The following is a 20,440-nucleotide window of genomic DNA, read 5'->3' on the forward strand; positions in this document are numbered from 1 at the left end:
ATCCCCCTTCCAAGGGCCATGGCACAATTTATTTATAATAGAATATTTCTCTCACAGAAAGTGATGAAACTGCATCGGCATAAAGTTTTACTTTTGCACCATGCTCTGAGCAAAATGTGAGCATCCCATGCTGACATATTCACAATGACAATCTTAACATGCTGATATTTAGCAGATAATGTTTAACATGGTCGCCATCTTAGTTTTAACATTTGGCTGATGGCATGAGATGAAAATTTAGAAGATCACCAGTGGGAACCATACTTGTACCAAATTACATGGCAATCCATTAAACAGTTATTGAGACGTGTAACTCAAAACACCAATACATTCTCATTCCAACCTCGTCACATATCAACATTTAGTCATAGACTTTCCACGTCGAGATGTGAGGGGTACCCTGGGAGCTTTGCTTGTTGACATTCTGGGACAACATGTCAACTTCAGCCTATTGCATGCATTTTCTGTTTTCAAAACAGAAAATACACAGGAAATGTACAGTTTGCATAAAGTGTCTTTCAAAAATAAAGGCATAACATCAGTACAACGCCACTTTTTTTTTTTTCCTTTAGCAAGAAATGCACGTAAGTGGGTTTAGCCAACAAACCACGTGGTTGGATTTAAGGAAAAAGAACAGGGTTTGGCTGTACAATCTTATGGAAGGTGAACACCAGTGTCCTGGGTGAATGTCAGTGGTTGATGGAACCATCCACCACCCCTCCCGCCCGCCTTACTTGGACTACCGCCACCTTAACTTTTGTTGTTGTCCCATTGCATTTCCCCCTTGCGCAGTCATGCCATTGTGAAAGAACAGCTTTTATTGCTGGTGTCTGATGCTGGAAGTCACTGACCAAGCGTCAGTTCTGAGTGAGACCTGGATGCAAAACCTCAAGTATCAACCTCATTGTGGCGCTAGAGGAAGTCAAAAGATAACCAAAGTCATTAGGATTCCTCCTCTGGAGGCCATAAATGTCTGTACAAAATTCCACAGCAATCCATTCACTGGTGACATATTTCAGTTTGGACCAAAATGTTGGACCAACACACAGGCCAACATTTCTATATAGCACAGTAAAATATTTGTGGATACCAGGCTCTTTTGAGTAATCATGTATTATATCCTGTACTTGAATACCAACTTAATACTAATAAGTCATTAGGAGTTGTGAGAAAGAAGGTCAATGTGAGACATCTGGCAAGTTATACATTTTTATTGATAAAATTCCGTTCCATTATGACATGGCAGATTCACACACAAAAACATTTTTTCATCTGCAATGTGTAACAGCAATTTTAAGTGACACACTTTAAAGGGTTATTACTGTTTCACTATAGCCACACTCTGAAAACTGATTGTTTTATTATATTAATATTGAAACTAAAAAGTAACATTGCTCCGGTCTATTATGTATATCTGCCATCTATCTCAGTTTAGTTAAATGACTATAACAGTAATGACTGTAGACACTGCTGACAATCTAAAAGAATTTAATGAAAGATTCTGTGACCTTTGTTGATACTGTAGCTTTTATTTACGTATAGTCATAAACTGATTCTTTCAAGTATTTTCAACTTAACAGCTGTCTAATTGCCTTAAAGGCAATGTTTAATGCACTGTGGTGATAGGTAGTTAAGTTGTAATAGTATTCTTTTCTTTTTTTTTTAACACAACATGGAGTTACACTTGTACTGCCACTGATAGAATGCGTTGAGCCATAACCACAGTAATGCACATGTTGGAAAAACAAAAAAAAGAAAGAAAGAAAGAAAAAAGGACTATGTTTACCCAGAATGGATGGAAGCCCAACACAAACAAAAAAATATCTTTTTACTTGCATTTTTGTGGACATGGCCTCAGACTGTACCATCAGCCAATACTCTGGTATGTCTTTCACAATATACCGGAGTATTCCATAGTTTTACCAATCTAAAGACCTTCGTGTATACAAGTGTCACTTGATGGGTGGCAGCCACAGTGCACAACTGTACAGTCACTGCTGCAAAATTATAGTCCCAAACTCCATGTGATCACTTTGTCACAAACTGACTTAGATGAGGCATCAATGAAAACATTAGCTTTAACAATCTGAGTAGCTGTCTGCAGCACAATTCACAACACACTGAAATGCATAGAAAGAAGCTTCCAGAAGTTGATAAAGGCTTTCATTTTCAAACAAGGCAAATTCATATCAAAAATCATGGAGGGATTATTGTTTCTGATAATAAGCTAGGTGTGCTTTTGCCCATAATTGTTGGATATAGCTCACATAACAAAGCTGCCTAAGAAGTATGTCTTTATTTGTTACTTAAATGCATTAATGCTCAGAAAAAGTATATTACTGTTGATTTAAATTATTATATTTATTGAAAAAACTGGCACACACCAATAATATAGATTATTAGTTATAGAGTTGCCAGAGAAAATGGGTTGCATAACATGTCACAAACAAAATGAGTAGATTAGGGGCTAGAATTCTTGTCCCATTGTTAGTATATGTGACACTGTAAGTAGATCACTAGTCCCCTGGCATGTGTACGCTAATAGACTAAAATTCTTAAGCTACCTTTGTCAGTAATAGCGCAGTCTCTAACCAAGTGAAAAATGTGGAGGCTATGTAATATTCTTTGAGCACATGCATGCACAATCTATGACCACATTTACATTCAATCATTTCATGCGTCCACCCTCTCCAGAGGAAGTTTGAGATGCATTCTAGCTAGATAAGCAGTAAGCAGTCTGTTGAAATAGCCACACACTGTTTGATTTTCTTATTACATCCATGTTCTGTCTCCTCTGTCCTTGTGATAACAGCACCTAAAGTTATACTAAAATAACACTGAAATTAGCCGTTGTTCTTCGTCTCATTAAAGCAATCGGAAAAAAATAGCTCCAGCCAGAGCATTGACCTGTGGAGATGAGAGAGCATTGAGCTGTATGAGTGAGGGAGTAGTGTAACTTAGAGCTGTGAAAAATAACTATAAAATTTCTGTCTCGCTTGCTCTTCATAAATACGATTCATTCATGTTCTTGTTTGGCTTATGGATAGCTATTAGCTAACACTAGCTAAACAGATTAAGTGTTGTAACCAAACCAAGCCCCCAGAACCAGCACCGGACTTCGAAGCCAATTTGACATTGTGGGCAAACCGTGTGACTACAACTTATGAGTGATGCCATTGGGCCCAAAAAGACCTTTTCTCATAAAATTACATCGTGAAAGGAACATCTCTAAATCAGAGGATACATTTTTTTGAGTGTCACTACTCCTGTGATGGTACTCGGGATTTGATCTATTCAGTCTGCTTACATTTCTAAGATCTGGAAGAGTCACACGTTAAATTAATTTCATCGCTATTAAGTTAGCAGAGGGCTAGAAGTTAGCTGCTTGGCTAGCAAAAGTCTCCAGAGGACCTGCTTTGTGGGCCTAACAATATGGAAGATCTGGGTAATTTTTTACTTTTTTGCCTTAATGCGCCACTGAGCAACATTAATAGGAATGAACAAGGTGCAATTTTGTGAATCCTAGGATTTTGAAGGAATGACCTGTCCTATGCTACCTTTGATTGGCTAGTACTCGTTGCCATCGTTGGGCGGATTGGTTGGGTTTAGGCAAGAGGAGTGGGATTGGTAAGGGTTTGTGTAAAAATGTCAGGGTAAGCCAATCAGAGGCAGAGTAAGGCAGGTCGTTCATTCGCTACCCTAGGATTCACAAATTCACAGGGCATGTAACACTGTATCCAGTTCTCTTTAAACATCCATGAACTAAACAGTGCACTAAACAAGTCTAAAAGTTATTCTTCTGGTGTAATTGGCAGTTACCAAACAGCTTCAGGTGCACCACCTGCTTTTGGACCGGAGGAGGGCTGACCCTGAGTTGCATGTAGCCGAGAAAACAAAGAAGGATTATAATAAGATTTGGGATTTGAATAACAGATGCATTTACAGTATGTGGCTATATGTAAATGAGAGTGTCTTTCATCTGGATTTTGTCTGATTATGAGACCCTTAAAATGACAAGTGTAAATGGAGCCTATGTCTTAAGCGTGTCAAAACGTAAGTTCTATTATTCAAGATACATCCAGGTAGTCTACATCATAGCATTCTACTTTTCAAGTTGATGTTAATAGGGCTAATATAAGCAATCTAAAGACTGCATGTGGAGAAAAATAGGAGTGAAAGGGTTTGGGTAAGGAAGGAAGGATAAACGAGGGCAAGGGAGCAATAAAGACAAAGCAGGGTTTATCTGAAGGAAGCACGGACTTGACGGCCCTTCAGAGGTTGAGGAGGCCGGTAGTTGTCGACCATGCAGCATGGAGGTTCTCCTTCTCCTGTAAAGAGGAGGCTGCGGAATTTACACATCTAATGAGGAAGGAGAGACAAGGAGAGAGAGAAAAAGATAATTAGGCAGTACATTACAGTAGCTGACGTGTAATGCATTTGTGTTAACTGAAATATCATGTTCTACCATGTATAACTCATCATCACTGGGACCACAGTGGAATGTGATTCGTATTCCACTAAGATCCAGCTCTTGCAACAATCTATTTGACAGCACAGTGGATCTGTCTACATCAGTTGCATCTGGCAGCCTTGCTGCTTTGATGCCTTGTCTCAAGCTATGCCCTTACAGGCTGTTTACAGATAAGCCCTGTTTCCACCAAGCAGTCCAGTATGGCTCAGTTCAGTTTGTTGTGTATTTTTTCCATATCCACTGTGAAAAGTTGTGGATGGTACCATTGGAACTATTCCCAACTGTCCCCAGTTTTGGTCACCCCTCTGTTGGGATACCTAACACAGATCTGGTACTAAAAGGTGGAGCTAGAAACACTGCGGTCTGTTGACTGGCCAATAGCAGACAGTCACTCTTGCTCAGGGTTAAGTTGTGGCTGGTTTTAAAGCTTATGTAACCAATGTTCATACCGTGACAAGTCTTACATATATTTGTAAACTATGACTATGAAAGGAAATGATTCAGAACTGAAGAAGCCTCTTGGATAAGAGGTGAAACATCTTCAAAAAACACAAGCAAGTCCAGTTGCCTGTTTAAGATATGAAATGAAAAATATTTTGCTGCCTCTAGCAGCAGGTGTAGATTGAGAAAAAAAATTAATTTAATCCACTGGGTTGGAGGGGGAACGTTAACTTATAATGTAACTCGAGGCATGCAATCCTCGTGGACTCATCAATCATCCACCCGCCACCCACCCCACGTAATTATCTTCTAAAATTTAGAGACCCGCACCCAACCCGCGCCAAATATTAAGTTATTGTATTTACATTTAAATTATGTCCAGCCGTTCGTGCTCATTCGCTTTTCATATAGGCACATTTTCTTGACTTAAACAATTAAAAGATTAAAGGCTACTTTCGAATGTGGTCACATTTCTAATGTAAAAATTACTCTAGCCTAATATTGTTTGCTTTGTTGCAATAATATAAGTCTTTGAAGTAAGTCAAGTCCTCTTGTGCCCTGTTTTTACGGAGTGTGCGGTCCCCTCCTGTTTTCATACGGGTAACTGACAAATCCACCCGCAATCCACCCAAAATTAATTACAATGTTAATTTTTATTGGCCCACCCACCCACAGATTGTGGATATATCCGCGGATGTCACGGATATATCCACAAGATTTGCACCTCTAATGAGCTGATATCGTGAATCCATCAACACACCTTAAATTTCAATATGACGACTTTGACCATTCAGTTTTTATTGTCTCTCTTGGATGACATACACTTTTATTAATGTGTGGATCTTCAAGCGTTTAAAAATATATATCAATTTTGACCGGATTATGTGAACTGCATATATTTTATTCCTCACTTGAAGAAAAAAGGCATCACAGAGCATTGTTCCTACCATAAGCCAGTGTTCTGCTTTTTATACTTATATATTTTATATAACTTTATATGTATAATAGGCTATGGCAACTCCCCAGCAATCTGTTTGGTATCCAACACCTGTCATCTAATTAGGAGCAAATATTGTCTGTGGCAATACAGTCATTTCTCAAATGCAAATGGGTCCAGACCAGAATGATGAAACATTCCCATGAGCTGTTGTATCTTCAGTTGGCCAAATCAAAGCGCACTTTAATTTATGCAGGACCAAACAGGACAGCACTACAGCTCTACTACTGCACAGTCCCTGGGACCGAAGGAAGCATCACCTGGATCATGGTAAATCAAGGAAATGTAGAATTTATTGCAGCTGCCTCACTTCTTCCAGTATGTCTCCAACCCAGTGTGTACCAGGGCAGCCACCTCACACCCTCCTGCTGTGGTGGTTATCTCCCATTTGCACATGGCAGTGCAAAACACAGCCATGCAGACACTGACACTAGTCCCATACTGCACATACTAGCATTAAGATGTATCAGGAAATTGTCCGACAATTGAAACAGCCTTTATGTCCCTACAATACAAGCACAATCTCTGAACACTGAACTACTAGAACCAAGTGAGCACGTTAGGAGGGAGAGTGAGTGTAAAAGACCTGGCTGTGTGTTCGTGTGCCTGTTTGTATGAAATGACAAAGGCAGCCGTGTGGCATAAACAGCAGCTCCTCTGGGAGCCATTTAGCCTTTAGCTACCAGGTGAGATTGGATTTAATTTGCCTCAGCAGGCTCACTCAGCAATGCCTGCACTTCTTTGTCACAACACAGTGTGTGTTGAACTGCTATTATAGTATGTGTATTCATTTCTACATTGCAGAAAGAATATAATTCTCTGTACTAGCACAGCTGCTAGTTATACATCTATTGTTTATTTAGAGAGAGGTAATACTGAGCATTAAACCTTTAACAGGAATGTGGGTTTGTGTCACGTGATGGTACAGGGCGGCGGTGTTAATTATGTAAAGAGATAGAGTGCAAACTGTCCAATGGAGATACAGGCAGTTAGTGTAATCTAAGTGAAACACGAGGCACTCAAGGCACAGACCCACCCTGCTCCACAGAATGATAAGGCTTCTGATGCTCTTGACCTTGACAATGTTCTGACCAACTCTCTAGCTCCTTAAACCATGCACACACACTCGATGAGGTGATTACCAAATCAAAGTATAAAATGTGTATTAGGCTTTTTGAAAAGACTTAAAAAGGAGACATGAGGAAATAAGCAGTTATCTTAACTCTGCAGTAACTGACTGGCTGCTTCTTTTGATTCCTTAGACTGCCTAAGGCTGAGCACTTCACGCCTCTTATTTTCTCGAAATTAAGTTGAACACTCAGCTTTCATTGGAGAATTCAGCAGCAGTCTCTCCAGACTACATGATTGAAACGCTGTGCTGAAGCGGCATGTCCAGCCCACATACCAGCAGGTGGGCTGCCAAGAAATATGTCTGTATTTAGGACTGCTACAAATACACACCGGCTACTGAGTGCACATTCACACACATAGACACATGTACTTGCACTGTAACACTCAAAACCACATGACCTTCCATGCTATATTTACATTATATCTAGTGTATAATCCAGCTGTGGCTTCAGTTTAGTTGTTTTAAGTTCAATCCTGCATGTATTTGTTACTTTATACAGTTATACAGTGCAGAACAAACATCCAATCTCAAAAACAGCTCAAACAAATGACACTGTGACCCCAACTAGTCCAAGGGCGTCTTTCTTTGACCATGTTTAAAATATACTGTTGTAGCCTTTGACTTATTAGCTTATACAAGAGGTTGTCATGTTTCATATGAAAGTTAATTAACAACAAAACTATAACAACAAGCTATAATTCATCTGCAAGTCAAGAACAGAAATTGCTCAGCAACAGATTTGCAACTATGCAACTTTAAGTACACAGTTTTTTTTCCAACACCTTTAAAGATGTTTATATCCCGATGTTATATTAACATTGTTTTCACAGTTTGTGATATTCATGAGGATTAAAGAATATATCCACTAGTTGGCAGATCAGAGCAAAGATCATTGCCCACCCCCAAACCAGAACATTCTTCTTCACTGAGACACATTTGGAGGCAGCTACGCTGAGGTAGCTCGTTGCAAGAGGGTCAGTAATGCCATTATGAGATCAGAAATAGAAGATCTTCCGATAACCTGCAGCTCTGGTGTTTGGGGCCACTTTGGTTTTGCTGTAAATTATGAGGGCGATGGTGAGAGAGAGCAGTGGATAAAAACACAGCAAGCCAAAGAACGAGCCAACACACAGCTACAGATTCTCCTTGCAGCTATCCCAGTAGAACACACATGGTTAGCACCCCCGAACAAGGGAATGAGAGCTGCTGCGGGGCTAGTCTCTCGTTCAGTAGCTAATGTTATGTTACTACTGTTAGCTAAGCATACACCCACAGCAGTGAGCAGTAACTGCTGGTGGCCGGGTAGGTGATTCGGGCTGAAAGACTGAAAGGTGCGTTAGTGATGGCTATTTAGCTTGTGTGAATATGACTGACATTTAACAGAGGTGTTTATTCATTTATTAGACTCAGAGAGCAAACTCGCTGCTGACACAGTAGGTGAAAGAAACAACACTGATACTGTGGACTCTGATGTCAATAGTAAAATAGTTTTATAAAGAAGGCAAGGGGTTATGTTAGAGGTGAAGTGTGGAAAATTTGAGTTTGGATAAAGAAATGTTGGCAAACAATTGAATGTTTTAACTCCACAGTTAACTCCACAATGTATAATGTGTTCTGAGAGGGGTAGCATGGTTGTGTGGTGGTTAGCACTGTCGCCTCACAGCAAGAGGGTTCCCGGTTCGATCCCGGGTGCGGGAGCCCTTTTGTGCGGAGTTTGCATGTTCTCCCCGTGTCAGCGTGGGTTCTCTCTGGGCACTCCGGCTTCCTCCCACAGTCCAAAGACATGCAGATTGGGGATTAGGTTAATTGATAACTCTAAATTGTCCGTAGGTGTGAATGTGAGTGTGAATGGTTGTCTGTCTCTATGTGTCAGCGGTTAGAAGATGGATGGATGGTGTTCTGAGACAAATTACTTTTTTTTTGCTTTACCCAGACTTTAACAGGCCCATTTCAGCCAGACTGTAATTCCTCTTTGTACAAAAAACAAAAGCCCAAATTATGTTATTTTTCATACATTCAAATTTTAAAAATGAAGGAAAATTCTCTGGTATTTTTGCTTTTTTGCTGTACCATAAACGTACCTAACCGTGAATTTTCTAAACTGTAACACCTCTAGGCTTAGCTGTATCCTGCAGATGATTAGCATTGATTTGGAGAACATATACTGATAATGCTCAAAAGGATCATAGGGTACACAGGACAGCCAAAATGTACAATTAGTCAAAAGCAAGTACAATGATGTTGATTGGGTTTTCAATTTAGGGAGTCCCCAAGACTCACAGGTGGTCATTTGAGTGGGTCCCCAATAAAATTTGTGTTTTTAGCAAATTGTAATGTTAAACTCGTGTTTGATGTGATATGGTCATAATTACTGTTATATTCATGTAAGACGAATGAAGAATGTCTCTGAAAATTAAACAAATTACATACATATACAGAAAGGCATAGAAATAGCTATAAAAAGATTTAAATCTCTGTTGAGAAAATTTGGGTCATCCACCACTAGAATTAGTTTAAAGCTGAATGTTTATTTCCATACGTCTTTACTCAGTCATTTCAGCTTCTTGTCTCTCACACATTTCACCAAATCAGAATATTTCTTTAAAGACGGGATGTCAATGAATAATCAATCATCGTTAATTGCTGTTTCTAATTTAACCATTTAAAAATATATTAACCGACACTGCGGAAGACAAGGGTCGTGTGGTGTATAACTTAAACGTTGTGTTGATTTGTTGTAGTGTGCGGTTCCACCACTAGGTAGAGTCTCTTACTTTTTAATAATATTGAGTTACAGGTGTGTTTGGTGACTGCCCAAAAGGACCGCACAAACTGGGAAACAAACGCACCTTCCTGCAGTCAGACGAAGAAAAAAGTGTCAGCCTGTCTTGCTCTGCTCACTGAGTAAGTCACGATAGTCACAACTCTGGAGCATCAAGTTGTGATCAAATTTCATGGAGTTGGAGGCTGAGGCTCATGCTAATGCTAAACTAACATGTTGAAGTAAGTGTTCGGTTAATGCAGGCTGAGAGCTGGGTGTCAGACAGCAGAACTCTAATTACACATGCTTTTAACAAAATCACTTGGCAGTAAATGGACAGATAAAGTCAGAGCGACAGTGTTGTTCGCCCCCAGGACATCCATCCAGCTGTGCAGCTGTTTTTAGCAACTGGGTTGATGTTAGCTACAGTGAACAACACATCACTCTATAATGTCAACTAGGTCTGCAGATAATTTTATACAGACTGTGAGGGGTCTATTGTTTATTTCTATGATTTCAACATAGATTTGTTGTTCACAATGTAGCATTATCAGGGAAAAAATAGGGTGCATCCCTAAGATGTGGTGATAGTGAGTTTACTGCGTCCTTTCAGATTTTAAAACATCAGAGAGAGACACAGGACGCGTGTCTAGCAAAATCACAAGTATATCAATACTCAAAATGTGGCATTGTACAGGTGGAGTACTCATTCTGATTTTATGTAGGTAAAGCGAGTTAGGTACCTGTGCCGGGCTGACACTGATTGGCTCCTTGAGGACAATCCAGGTAACACTCTCCAACAGGGGAGGCGTCGTCAGAGAGCCATCATAGGTCCAATAATCCAGAGAACCAGGAAGAAGAGTCTTTGCGTCAAAGTTAGCAAAGACGGTCTGCTTTCCCTGCAGGAGTCAGGGAAGGAGGGATGGAAAAGAAGGAATGAGGAAGGAGAGAAGAGAAGAAATTGTTACTCATTGTTAACCATGACTGCAGAGTTATTTGTTTCCCAAACAGTTTTAGGAGTTCTACAATCATTACATTTACCTTGGTCTGGATAGCATCCAAGCCATCCAGAACTTTCTGAAGCCTGGGATTGGCAGAACCAATCTGGAACACAAAACAGATACATACACAGTCAATTTTACAATACTCAAATACAGTGTTCATTATTTTGCTCTTCTCGTAAGCTTAAATAGTCCCTTGCAGGGCAGCTTCCCACCCCCAGTCTGTAGTGCTGTCACAGTCTGATGGCTTGTCAATGACTCATCGATGACTCACCTTGAGAAAGACCCCAACCACTGCGAGTCCATCAGGCTCACCGGCTGCATCTTTAAAGCTTGGGTACTTTGTGTTCCAGTGCACCAGGTGAAGCTAACAAGAAAAAGAGGCAAAGTTAGAAGTCTAAGACATGAGCAACAGACAATATGTAATTTTATTCAAAACCTAACATAAACGATAATGTGGATATTTAACAAAGAATGAGACAGTGGGCCGAGGAGACCAGTTGCAAGTGTTTTCAAGCCTTTCAAGCACAATTATGAAAGGTCTGATAATGTAGGACTTTATATGACTGATTCACTCGCTCTTACTCACCTCATGGCAGGGCCACAGTCAGAATTTTAGACATACTGATGTCATGAGTCCAAGTTCGTGTTTATATGTAAATACTATGTCCCTTCATGATGATCTTAATGCTGGTAAAGGCCTCTTCGAACTGCAAGGACTTAAATTCTGATGGAGGAATACTGAATCAGTTATTCATTTTTCTATCTATTGCCCTAACAATTGTAGGGCTGCCCTTGAAAGTCAGATATTCAAATTATCAGTCAAAGACCCTTCAGTGGACTGATTTTTATTTGTATTTTTTTTTCAGTGTGCTGTGGACACACTGGGGATGTTCTGGTCCCCAGATATTAATGCAGAGTATGCGCTCTTGACTTGCCAAGCTTAGGCACAGACAGCTGCTGACGTGATGCAGCGGCACAGAGGAGAAGAGACTCTGCATTGTAAGGCTTCGCAATAACATTATCTTCTCTCTTCTGCTTAGAAGTGGTGAATTTGCAGCTCACAGTAGCTTAAGACCCCGATCACACAGAAATCATTTTGCAGGTTGCAAAACATGAGGTGCACTGCGCTGGCTTTTTTTTTTAAATGGAATGTCACTAGTTAAAAAGAAAAAAGAAAAAAAAGAACGCTTGCTGCGCCTTTTTACTGTTGCAGCTGAGGTTGTGACCACCACAGAAGGCCCGCCTCTTATGATGGGAAAAAAAGTGGAGATGACATGGGGTTCTTTTCCACTCTGAGTTGAAGTTTTTTCAACTCGAGGAGTTCAGAGCAGTCCGGCAAAAACGCCAGGCGCGTAGAGCACAGAAACGGGAGGTGCGTAACAACGCAAAAACAGCACGCAAAAAGCTTCCTTCTCATTAAACACAATCCAAAAGCTACCTCGAGCTGCTAAAATCCCTTCTGTGTGATCGAGGTCTAACACGACACAGTCTCCGGCTTTCGTTTGATATCTAGTATTGGCAAAAAAATTACTGATCTGTCATTAGCGCATTTAGCTTGTTTACTATGTTACATTAATGCCACTGTCACACTGAATGTCCCTCTGAGTCCTTTCTAACTTTAACATATAACTTATATATATTTATATATATATATATATATATGTATAAAAGAATTGTTGAATATTTGTATTAATCAGCCAAATCTGATTGATTGGACTGACATAACTCTAAGTCGGGTATAGCACTAAATAGTTACATTTGAATATATTGGGGCTAGATACTGAAATCAACCAGTATTTTTTTTACTGTAAAATGTAAACCCCAGAAATTCCCTTATGAACAGATCTGTTCCTGTCACAATTTTTGCCTAAACCTCTTGACAAAGACAGGATAGAACCACAATTACCACCACACAACCTAGCTATGCATTTCATAACATGAACTGAGGCTCTGTTATTGTATGTGGTAGCTGTAAGCAGAAGCTCCAGTAGCTTCAGTACCTCACAGGGGAACTTGATGCCGTTGACAGTGTGTTCGGAGCCTCTGTCATCACTGGCTCCCCAGTGGAAATGAAACTGCTTCAAACGGTACGTTCCAGAAATAGGACCTCCTGTCAGGGCTGGTTAGAACAAAACAACAGAATCATTAGAGACATTCTCAGGAAAACAAGGTTTAAAGTAATAAAGAAGATTTTCATTTCAATAAATGTCTGTTAAGTCACTATCTATTGTCAAATGAGGACCTCATTTGCAGAAAATAAAATGCTGTATTAAAAGGATACTTTGCTGATTTTCAACCAGCTCTGTTGCATAACAATGTAGGTAGTATATGTAAGTGCACTGTGCTAAACTTCCCTCCATCTCGCTAGCGCCCAGTTTACATGCTTATTTGTTTTGTGTCATCTGGCATCATCTTTTTACTGGCTCTAGGGCCGCTGCTCAAAGTGCAGATTGTACTTTCTTATTTTTGTGTGCCCGTCGCCACTAAGCCCCCTGGGACAGTGACAGGCTCTGAAGCCTGTTATACATACTGCCCAAAAGCGGAATTACATCATCTAGGTCCATCACGTGATGCCATTGGGCATTGTCTTTTTTGCGTCTAAAATGTTTTCAGAAACATATTTTAATGCACTTCTTGACTTTAATATAGGATCATTTGCCGTGGACAAGCCAGTCAAAATGAACTTGCATTGCGTCACTCACCAGTGGGAGCATTTATTAATCTGGTGTGGCACAGTGCAATCTGGTTGCAGTTTATTTTCTACTTTTTGAGCAAAAGCAAATGCCACAGCCCTTTTTCCATCATTTGCTCTGGTTATATAGTACCAATTTTCAAAGTATTTGCATCTTTACACCATATAGACAGCCTAGTTTATTAAAAAAGACTATCTTTCCACAGTGAAATACTTCTTTATGTTTCCACTAATGCAAACCGATCCAAAGATAAAAAGCTATATACTCTTTTTGACATTTGGCCTAGTGTTATATTATTATACGTATGCTTATTAAATATGCTGCTTTTTCTAAAACTGTAAAAAAAAAAGTCAAAATGTGAAAAAGACCATAAAAACTAAGAAGGGGAAATACTATATTGTTTCTTCAGGTTTCATAAATGATAATGATTTTGTCATAATGCAATGTATTTAATACTGATATGCTTGTCATGATTTGCACTGTTGGATGAAAGTTGCCAATGTTAAACAGTGTGAGTGCAGCAGGGGGAGGTGGTGCTGATGTCCTGCTGACCTCCAGATACTGAACAAGTATCATCAGACGCTCTTATCTGCCACAGTACAGCAGGGGTGGAGGCATAAACAAGACGGACAGATAATGTTTACTAATACTAAAACTTACTGGTTACTACTACTGTTACTAATTGTTCACAAGTTTGGAATCTCCTGCAACAAAAGCTTCACTGAGTCTTGTCAGATTTGAGTTATGTGATGCTCTTAGGTTTTTGAAAGTCTTCATTACATGTTATTTTGAATGAAGGGTTTGTTTTGTACATGGAGAAAGAAACGCTGTATAATAGTTAAACCAGACTGACAACTGAAAGAGACAAAGATACCTGAGCAACAGTTAAATAAGAACAGAAGAAGTCTCACAGCAGTCTGCACTTTGTTACTGCTTGGTACGTTTTGGAGTTTGCCTGAAAATGTGTGCAGACTAAAAAAGGAACAGGTTCCTGTTCCAGTGTCAAGCGCATAATAATGCCTGTAACAAGCTGGAATTAACAGGTAATATGTTGCTATAGCAAAGCTGTTCTTCAATATTCAAAGTGGCTAAGTGGCAAAGTAGGCTAGACTAGGGTTAGCTCTGCTGAAACTGGATAGGTAAAGACAAACAGACAAACTTGAAAAACTCCATATTTAGAGACTGATTGGATAATGATTTCTTCCCTGTCATGCAACAGTGTGGAGTAATAGACCAAATGGAAATTTGGATTATTTCAGATCTCTTACTCTGGGGCAAAAAAACTATTTCCAAACTTTTAAATGGTAAATATATACTGTACACACACACACACACACACACACACACACACACACTTACTGGAACTGTCTGTGTCGTCCACAAAGTCCACTTGGAAGGAGTGTCCGTTGTTGAGAATTCCACTGGCGTTGGAGGGATCATACTTGAGTTTCAGAGCCTTCAGAGTGGGGTCATACTTGGCCTCCTTAGGGACAATGTTGATGGGAGACTGTCTGGGCCCATTAGCTACAGGATATTCTACTCCCCACGTGTCAGGTCCTACAGATACATTTATTAAATAAATGCGAAATATAAATGTTAAACAAGTTTATCACACTGTGGTTTTTCCTGTTCTAATTTGTTTTGTGACGGGAGCACTTTAACACCAACCTCTCAATCTAATTCCAGATTTATGACAACAAAAATAAGGAGTAATAAGGAGTTCCACATTTAAAAATCCACTCAGGTTTACTCTGCAGCTTTGTCACATTCTCATCATTTACTTAAAGTAACAATACAATAGTGCAAAACACTCACAAAAAGTAATATAAAGTAGAAAAGTATTATCAGAAAAATGTACTCAAAATATCAAAAGCAAAAGTACTGAATATGCAGAATTGCCTATTTCAGCATGATAACACTGTTATATTATTACTACTGCATTACTGTTAAAGCAGCATTAAAAATGGAAAGTAAAATGAAAGTACCTGACAAAGTACAGTATATCAGTTCTGATGCTTTATTGGAAGATATTTTCAGATCCTTTTTAGATACCTCAATATAATAATTATGATCCATAATTCAGTAATAATTTTTTTAGCATTAAAATGATCAATGATCAAAATTACTTATGTATTAACGTGAATGTTGTGGCCAGTTCAGGTGCAGGTGGGGTAGTTTAACTCTAATAATAGCTCACTTTTCAAAATTGGTCATATGATTTTCAGAACTTGCACCATAGCTAGGCCTACTGACTGACCAACAGATTCTGTAAATGTATGAATTTAAAATAACAGTGTTTCATTGTTTAAACAGTGCATTAAGTTTGGTATTAAATAGGTCAGTACCAAGCCTATCCTGAAGTTTTAACAAAGCAGACTACCGAGGTGAAGTAGTTACTGAAGTAATGCCATTGTCTGTGAGTTGAGAGTGGGGCAGCATGTTTTCAACCTGTTAACCTGAACATCCTGCAGGCTACATGCTGTCCGATCCTCACCGTTAGTTGATCCGTATCCCCATCCGTGAGACATGGCTGCTCCTGCTGTATGCTATCCTGATAATACAAAAGAATGATTAATCCAAGTCAGTCTGCAGGTCGTAAAGAGGAGAAGGAGGAAGATGAGGAGGATGATGATGATCTGATGACAGACACCCGCTGTAAGGCTGCTGCTGCAGGGCTTTATATAGGCACTGTCAGTCCTCACACCGGTGGGTTTGGCTTGTCGGTCCTTCAGCGGGCCGGTCAATCAGGAGAGTAGTGCAGCCATGCAGAGATACGATGGTGGCGTCCTTCACTCCTGGAGCTCCCCACCTCCTCCTCTCCTCTCCTCTCCTCTTCTCTCCTCTGCCTCCCTCCCGTCCGCTTCTTTTTCCGGAATATTCAGAACAGATCGTTGAAGAGGTGTTATGGTGATTTTTATCCCGAAGTCTCTCCGCTCCTAGCAGAGATGGATTAATCCTTGATGCGTGCACATCATCCACACACGTTCATCATACCCATCCTAACATCCCGCGCTGCCCCCAGCTGTTACAGGATCAGTGCAGGTTCAGTGTTCGGAGCAGCGCTGTGAGGATTGTACGCTCCTGCGGATTTTATCGCAATATCCTGAAGTCGACATTTTCCTTTGACCTCTCGCCAGCCTTCTTTTATCTCGGTTATCCGGCCCCTGTTGTTATGCTTTATAAGGCTACATGCAGCATTCGATGTGCATGCCTGTGGTTCTCTGCAGGGCCGGACAGAGCCTTTTTGGAAGCCCCAAGCAGCACCCTCCAGGCCACCCCCACCGCACACTCTCAGCCCTAACTGTTTTACTGATTATTATTCATGTTTGCTCTGTAAATAATGTGTGACAAGCACGAACACACACACACACACACACACACACAGCCCTGCCTAATTAATAATGAAGTGTAAACAATGGTACCCCTTCTGTCCAGTTTTAAACTGACACAGTTTATACAAGTAGGTTACCGGTGATTCAGATTGACATACTCTTACCAATAATGTTCCTCCAATGTCTGTTGTGGATAAATGTAGCTACATAAATACATCGACATATATAAAAGGTGATCTTTATAACAAAAAAATGAAAACTTACCTGTTGTGTCCGTTACTATGGTGACTGTCCATGGTAACAGAACAGGAACTACTAGCATATATTTTCATTTTTTTTGTCAGTAATTTGACAGTACTAAGGCACTGAAAATACTCTCCTTATTTATAATTTATTATAACAAAATACAATTTCAAATTGTTTAAAAGGCTGTAAGTTGCATTATTCTGTTTAGATAGATTGGGAAAAAAGAATTATGATAGCTATAGCATTCATTCTGTTTTGAAGCAGAAATGTAAGGCTTTTGTTTTCAATGTCATAAGACTGTAGCTCGTTATGATGTCATTGCGCTATGTTTTAACAAAATTTATTCCATTCTCTAGATCCTGCTTTATGGAGGAAGTTCATTTCAAAATTAGCACTTTGGATGGCTCTGAAATAGAAAGGGTATCCTCCTATAAGTAGCCTATCTTGAAGTTTTTTTTGATGAAAAGCTCTCCTTTAAACCTCATGTTAATGAGCTAGCAAAAAGCTTAAGGATGATACGTGGGTTCCTTTATAAAAACAGATTGTGTTTTTCGTCTGAAAATGCAAAGCTGTTAATACAATCTACCTTCCTGCCTGTACTTGATTATGGTGATATTATTTATATGCACACCGCTTCTACCACCTTGATACAGCTTGATACTGCATATCATTCAGCACTCCATTTTATTACTGGTGATCACTTCAGAACACATCATTGTAACCTTCACCAGGCAGTGGGTTGGCCATCCCTGGCTGCTAGGAGAAGGAAGCATTTGCTTTGTTAGTGTATAAAGCTATTATTTTAAAGCTGCCCAATTACTTGACATTGCTCACTGCATGGCGTTCTAATCTCTATCAGACAAGATCTCAGGATTGGTTAGTCCTTGAGGTGCCACAAGTCAAATCTGAACTGGGAAAAACTGCCTTTAGCTATTGTGTGCCTAATGCCTGGAATAAGTACCAGGAAACTGCTAAACTAAATGCCCTTGTCTCCTTGAGCTTATTCGGAAATCTGTTTCATGAGCTTGATGTTGAGGTATGTGAATGTGAAAGTACTGATGTTTTACTGTCTTCTTTTTGCTGTTTTTTCATTTTTCTTCAAATCATAACCTCAGTCTCAATGGGTTTCCCTGGCTAAATAAGGGTTAAATAAATAAAAATAATAATACTTTTTTTTACGTGCGATATAAAAGCACGCAGTGTTGAGGAATCGGTGATGAATCTATCATACTGCCTTTGCACTCTGGACATACAAATGAGCAATTCTTAACAACTAAATGCTGTACATAGTATAAATCACCTAATAAGTGCTCAGAAGTATTTTGTTTATGTTTCTAAGTTTTTGAATTTTTTTTGGATCAATATGTTTTGTGTTTCTATTTTGTAAAATCTGATGAAAAAATATTTATGATTTTTTTTAATTATACAGTTTCAACACATTTATCAATTATTACAGTTTACTGACTAACAAAACTTTTTAGATTAGTGCAAATTTGAGGGATATGAAGCATTTGAAGATACCCCAGGGACTGACATCACAATAAGCAAAAATACCAATGTAGGAACTGGTGGAAGGCCTCTATTGCAGAGTTCAAAGGGTTCTAACATTCTTTTTTTCCATACAAACTGTCCAGAATTGTCATGTACCATTCGCTGGTTTTAAATTTAGCACCCCTGCTGACTATTTCTGGTATGACTTTCAAGTAAAGGCACTTTAGAAACTGCCTCTTCTTTGTTTTACTGTAATTAGTTAAAACAAACGTGACCTAGGTCATGGTTCATTTTGGCCATATTTTTTTTTAATACGTGCTGACAAAGTTCTGTGGCCTCTAGAATCAACCTCCACCTGTTTGTGTAAAGCCTTGGAGAAGCCTCGTTTGTAAGTGAACTTTATCATTTATACCAGGGGACATTACTGATGTATAAATCATGTTATATATATATATATATATATATATATATATATATATATATATTTATATTTTACTGTCATTTCAGATTACAAAAATAGTCTGTACTAAGAGAAATGTGACGTCTCAATACATGCAAGTAAAGAGAGATCAACTTTACTATTTATCCTGAGTCATCAGTCAAGCCTGCTACACTTAGCTATCTGTCAATGTTTGCACATCAGACACACATACAGAGAGACTAAGACTATTCATTCCATTTACACCCAACATATCTATAAATAACAATAGGTCTATATGGCATGCCTAGCCAAGATATGAAACTGAGCAGCATCAGAGCACAAAGGGTTTAAATAAAGTATTTTAACAAAAAGAGGAAATTACAAATTTAAGAGTTGCATGCAACACATTTGCCGAGTCCCTCCTTGCCATGCTTTCTCTCTCTCTCTCTCTGTTTATCAGACCACAAACGATAAATTAGCTGCTAGCCACCTCACTGTCCCTTCACCTTACTCCAAACAACTGTCAACTGCTTTGCTGTAAGGAGAGCAGGTAGCACTGTAGCTTGTCAGCTGCTCCACAACATAGCTCATCATTGCAGCACAGCATGACTCAACTGCAATTTCAGCTATACAATTCAAATGTACTACTCCTCAGGGAACATACCCACTTGAAATCATCAATTAATGGTTTGGAGGGGAACTGAAAACTGAAACTAAACTGAAAAGTATTATCATCCAATCTGGTGTTATTTATAGACATAATTTGTGTACATGTATGCATGATAATATTAACAATGATAACACAGACATAATATTCTGTGTGAACACCTGGTGTTCATTCTTATCTTTCTAATGACAAACTTTCTGAAGTATTACACAGTCAGTCAATACATTTGCTGCCATCTTGTGGCTCAATAAGAGACAGCTGAGGCACTCAATGCATTGCATCTCTGACAATCTAACATACAGCAGATCATAGTTTTATAGTAATAGTAGGGCCAGGAATTAAACTATTTTTAAATGTAATTCAGTTCAAATTCTTGACAGACATTTATGGAATCAAATCTCAGAAAAAAAAAATCTTGCTCTGGAGGCTGGTTGCCTTTGACCATGGGTGCATTTCATCATGATAATGTGTCTCCTTGCTTCCTTCACTTGCTTCCTTTCCTCTCAGCTCATCCATGGAAGATACAAGCAGAGGAGATGAGGAAGAGATGTAAGGATGAAGGGGCCGAAGCTGCCAAAACAGAAGTCTTTGGTTCCACAGCATCAGTCTTAAGCGACGTCAGATACTCACCAGTCAACCCAACAAGTACAAATGTTCACAGAACCACTTATTGAAGAGATAGATAGATAGATAGATAGATAGATGATAGATAGGTCCGTCTTCACTACGACGGACCGGCTAGGCGCCTGCATCACTGCAGAATCCTCATCAAACAGCTGATCCA

General features: G+C 39.3%; 1 protein-coding gene across 1 annotated transcript; it reads right to left on the reverse strand.

Moving 5' to 3' along the window:
• Positions 1–1,195: 1,195 nt before the first annotated feature.
• On the reverse strand, positions 1,196–16,367 carry LOC117271961 (carbonic anhydrase). The gene is made up of 7 exons (XM_033650552.2): positions 15,994–16,367; positions 14,859–15,056; positions 12,807–12,925; positions 11,078–11,170; positions 10,844–10,906; positions 10,546–10,701; positions 1,196–4,359 (listed from the first exon to the last, which is right to left on the reverse strand). The coding sequence occupies exons 1-7, from the start codon at positions 16,025–16,027 to the stop codon at positions 4,240–4,242; spliced, it is 783 nt and encodes a 260-aa protein (XP_033506443.1). The 5' UTR covers positions 16,028–16,367; the 3' UTR covers positions 1,196–4,239.
• Between the last annotated feature and the right edge of the window lie 4,073 nt (positions 16,368–20,440).

The sequence above is a fragment of the Epinephelus lanceolatus genome, chromosome 12 (genome assembly GCF_041903045.1).
Source record: "Epinephelus lanceolatus isolate andai-2023 chromosome 12, ASM4190304v1, whole genome shotgun sequence".
NCBI lineage: Eukaryota > Metazoa > Chordata > Actinopteri > Perciformes > Serranidae > Epinephelus > Epinephelus lanceolatus.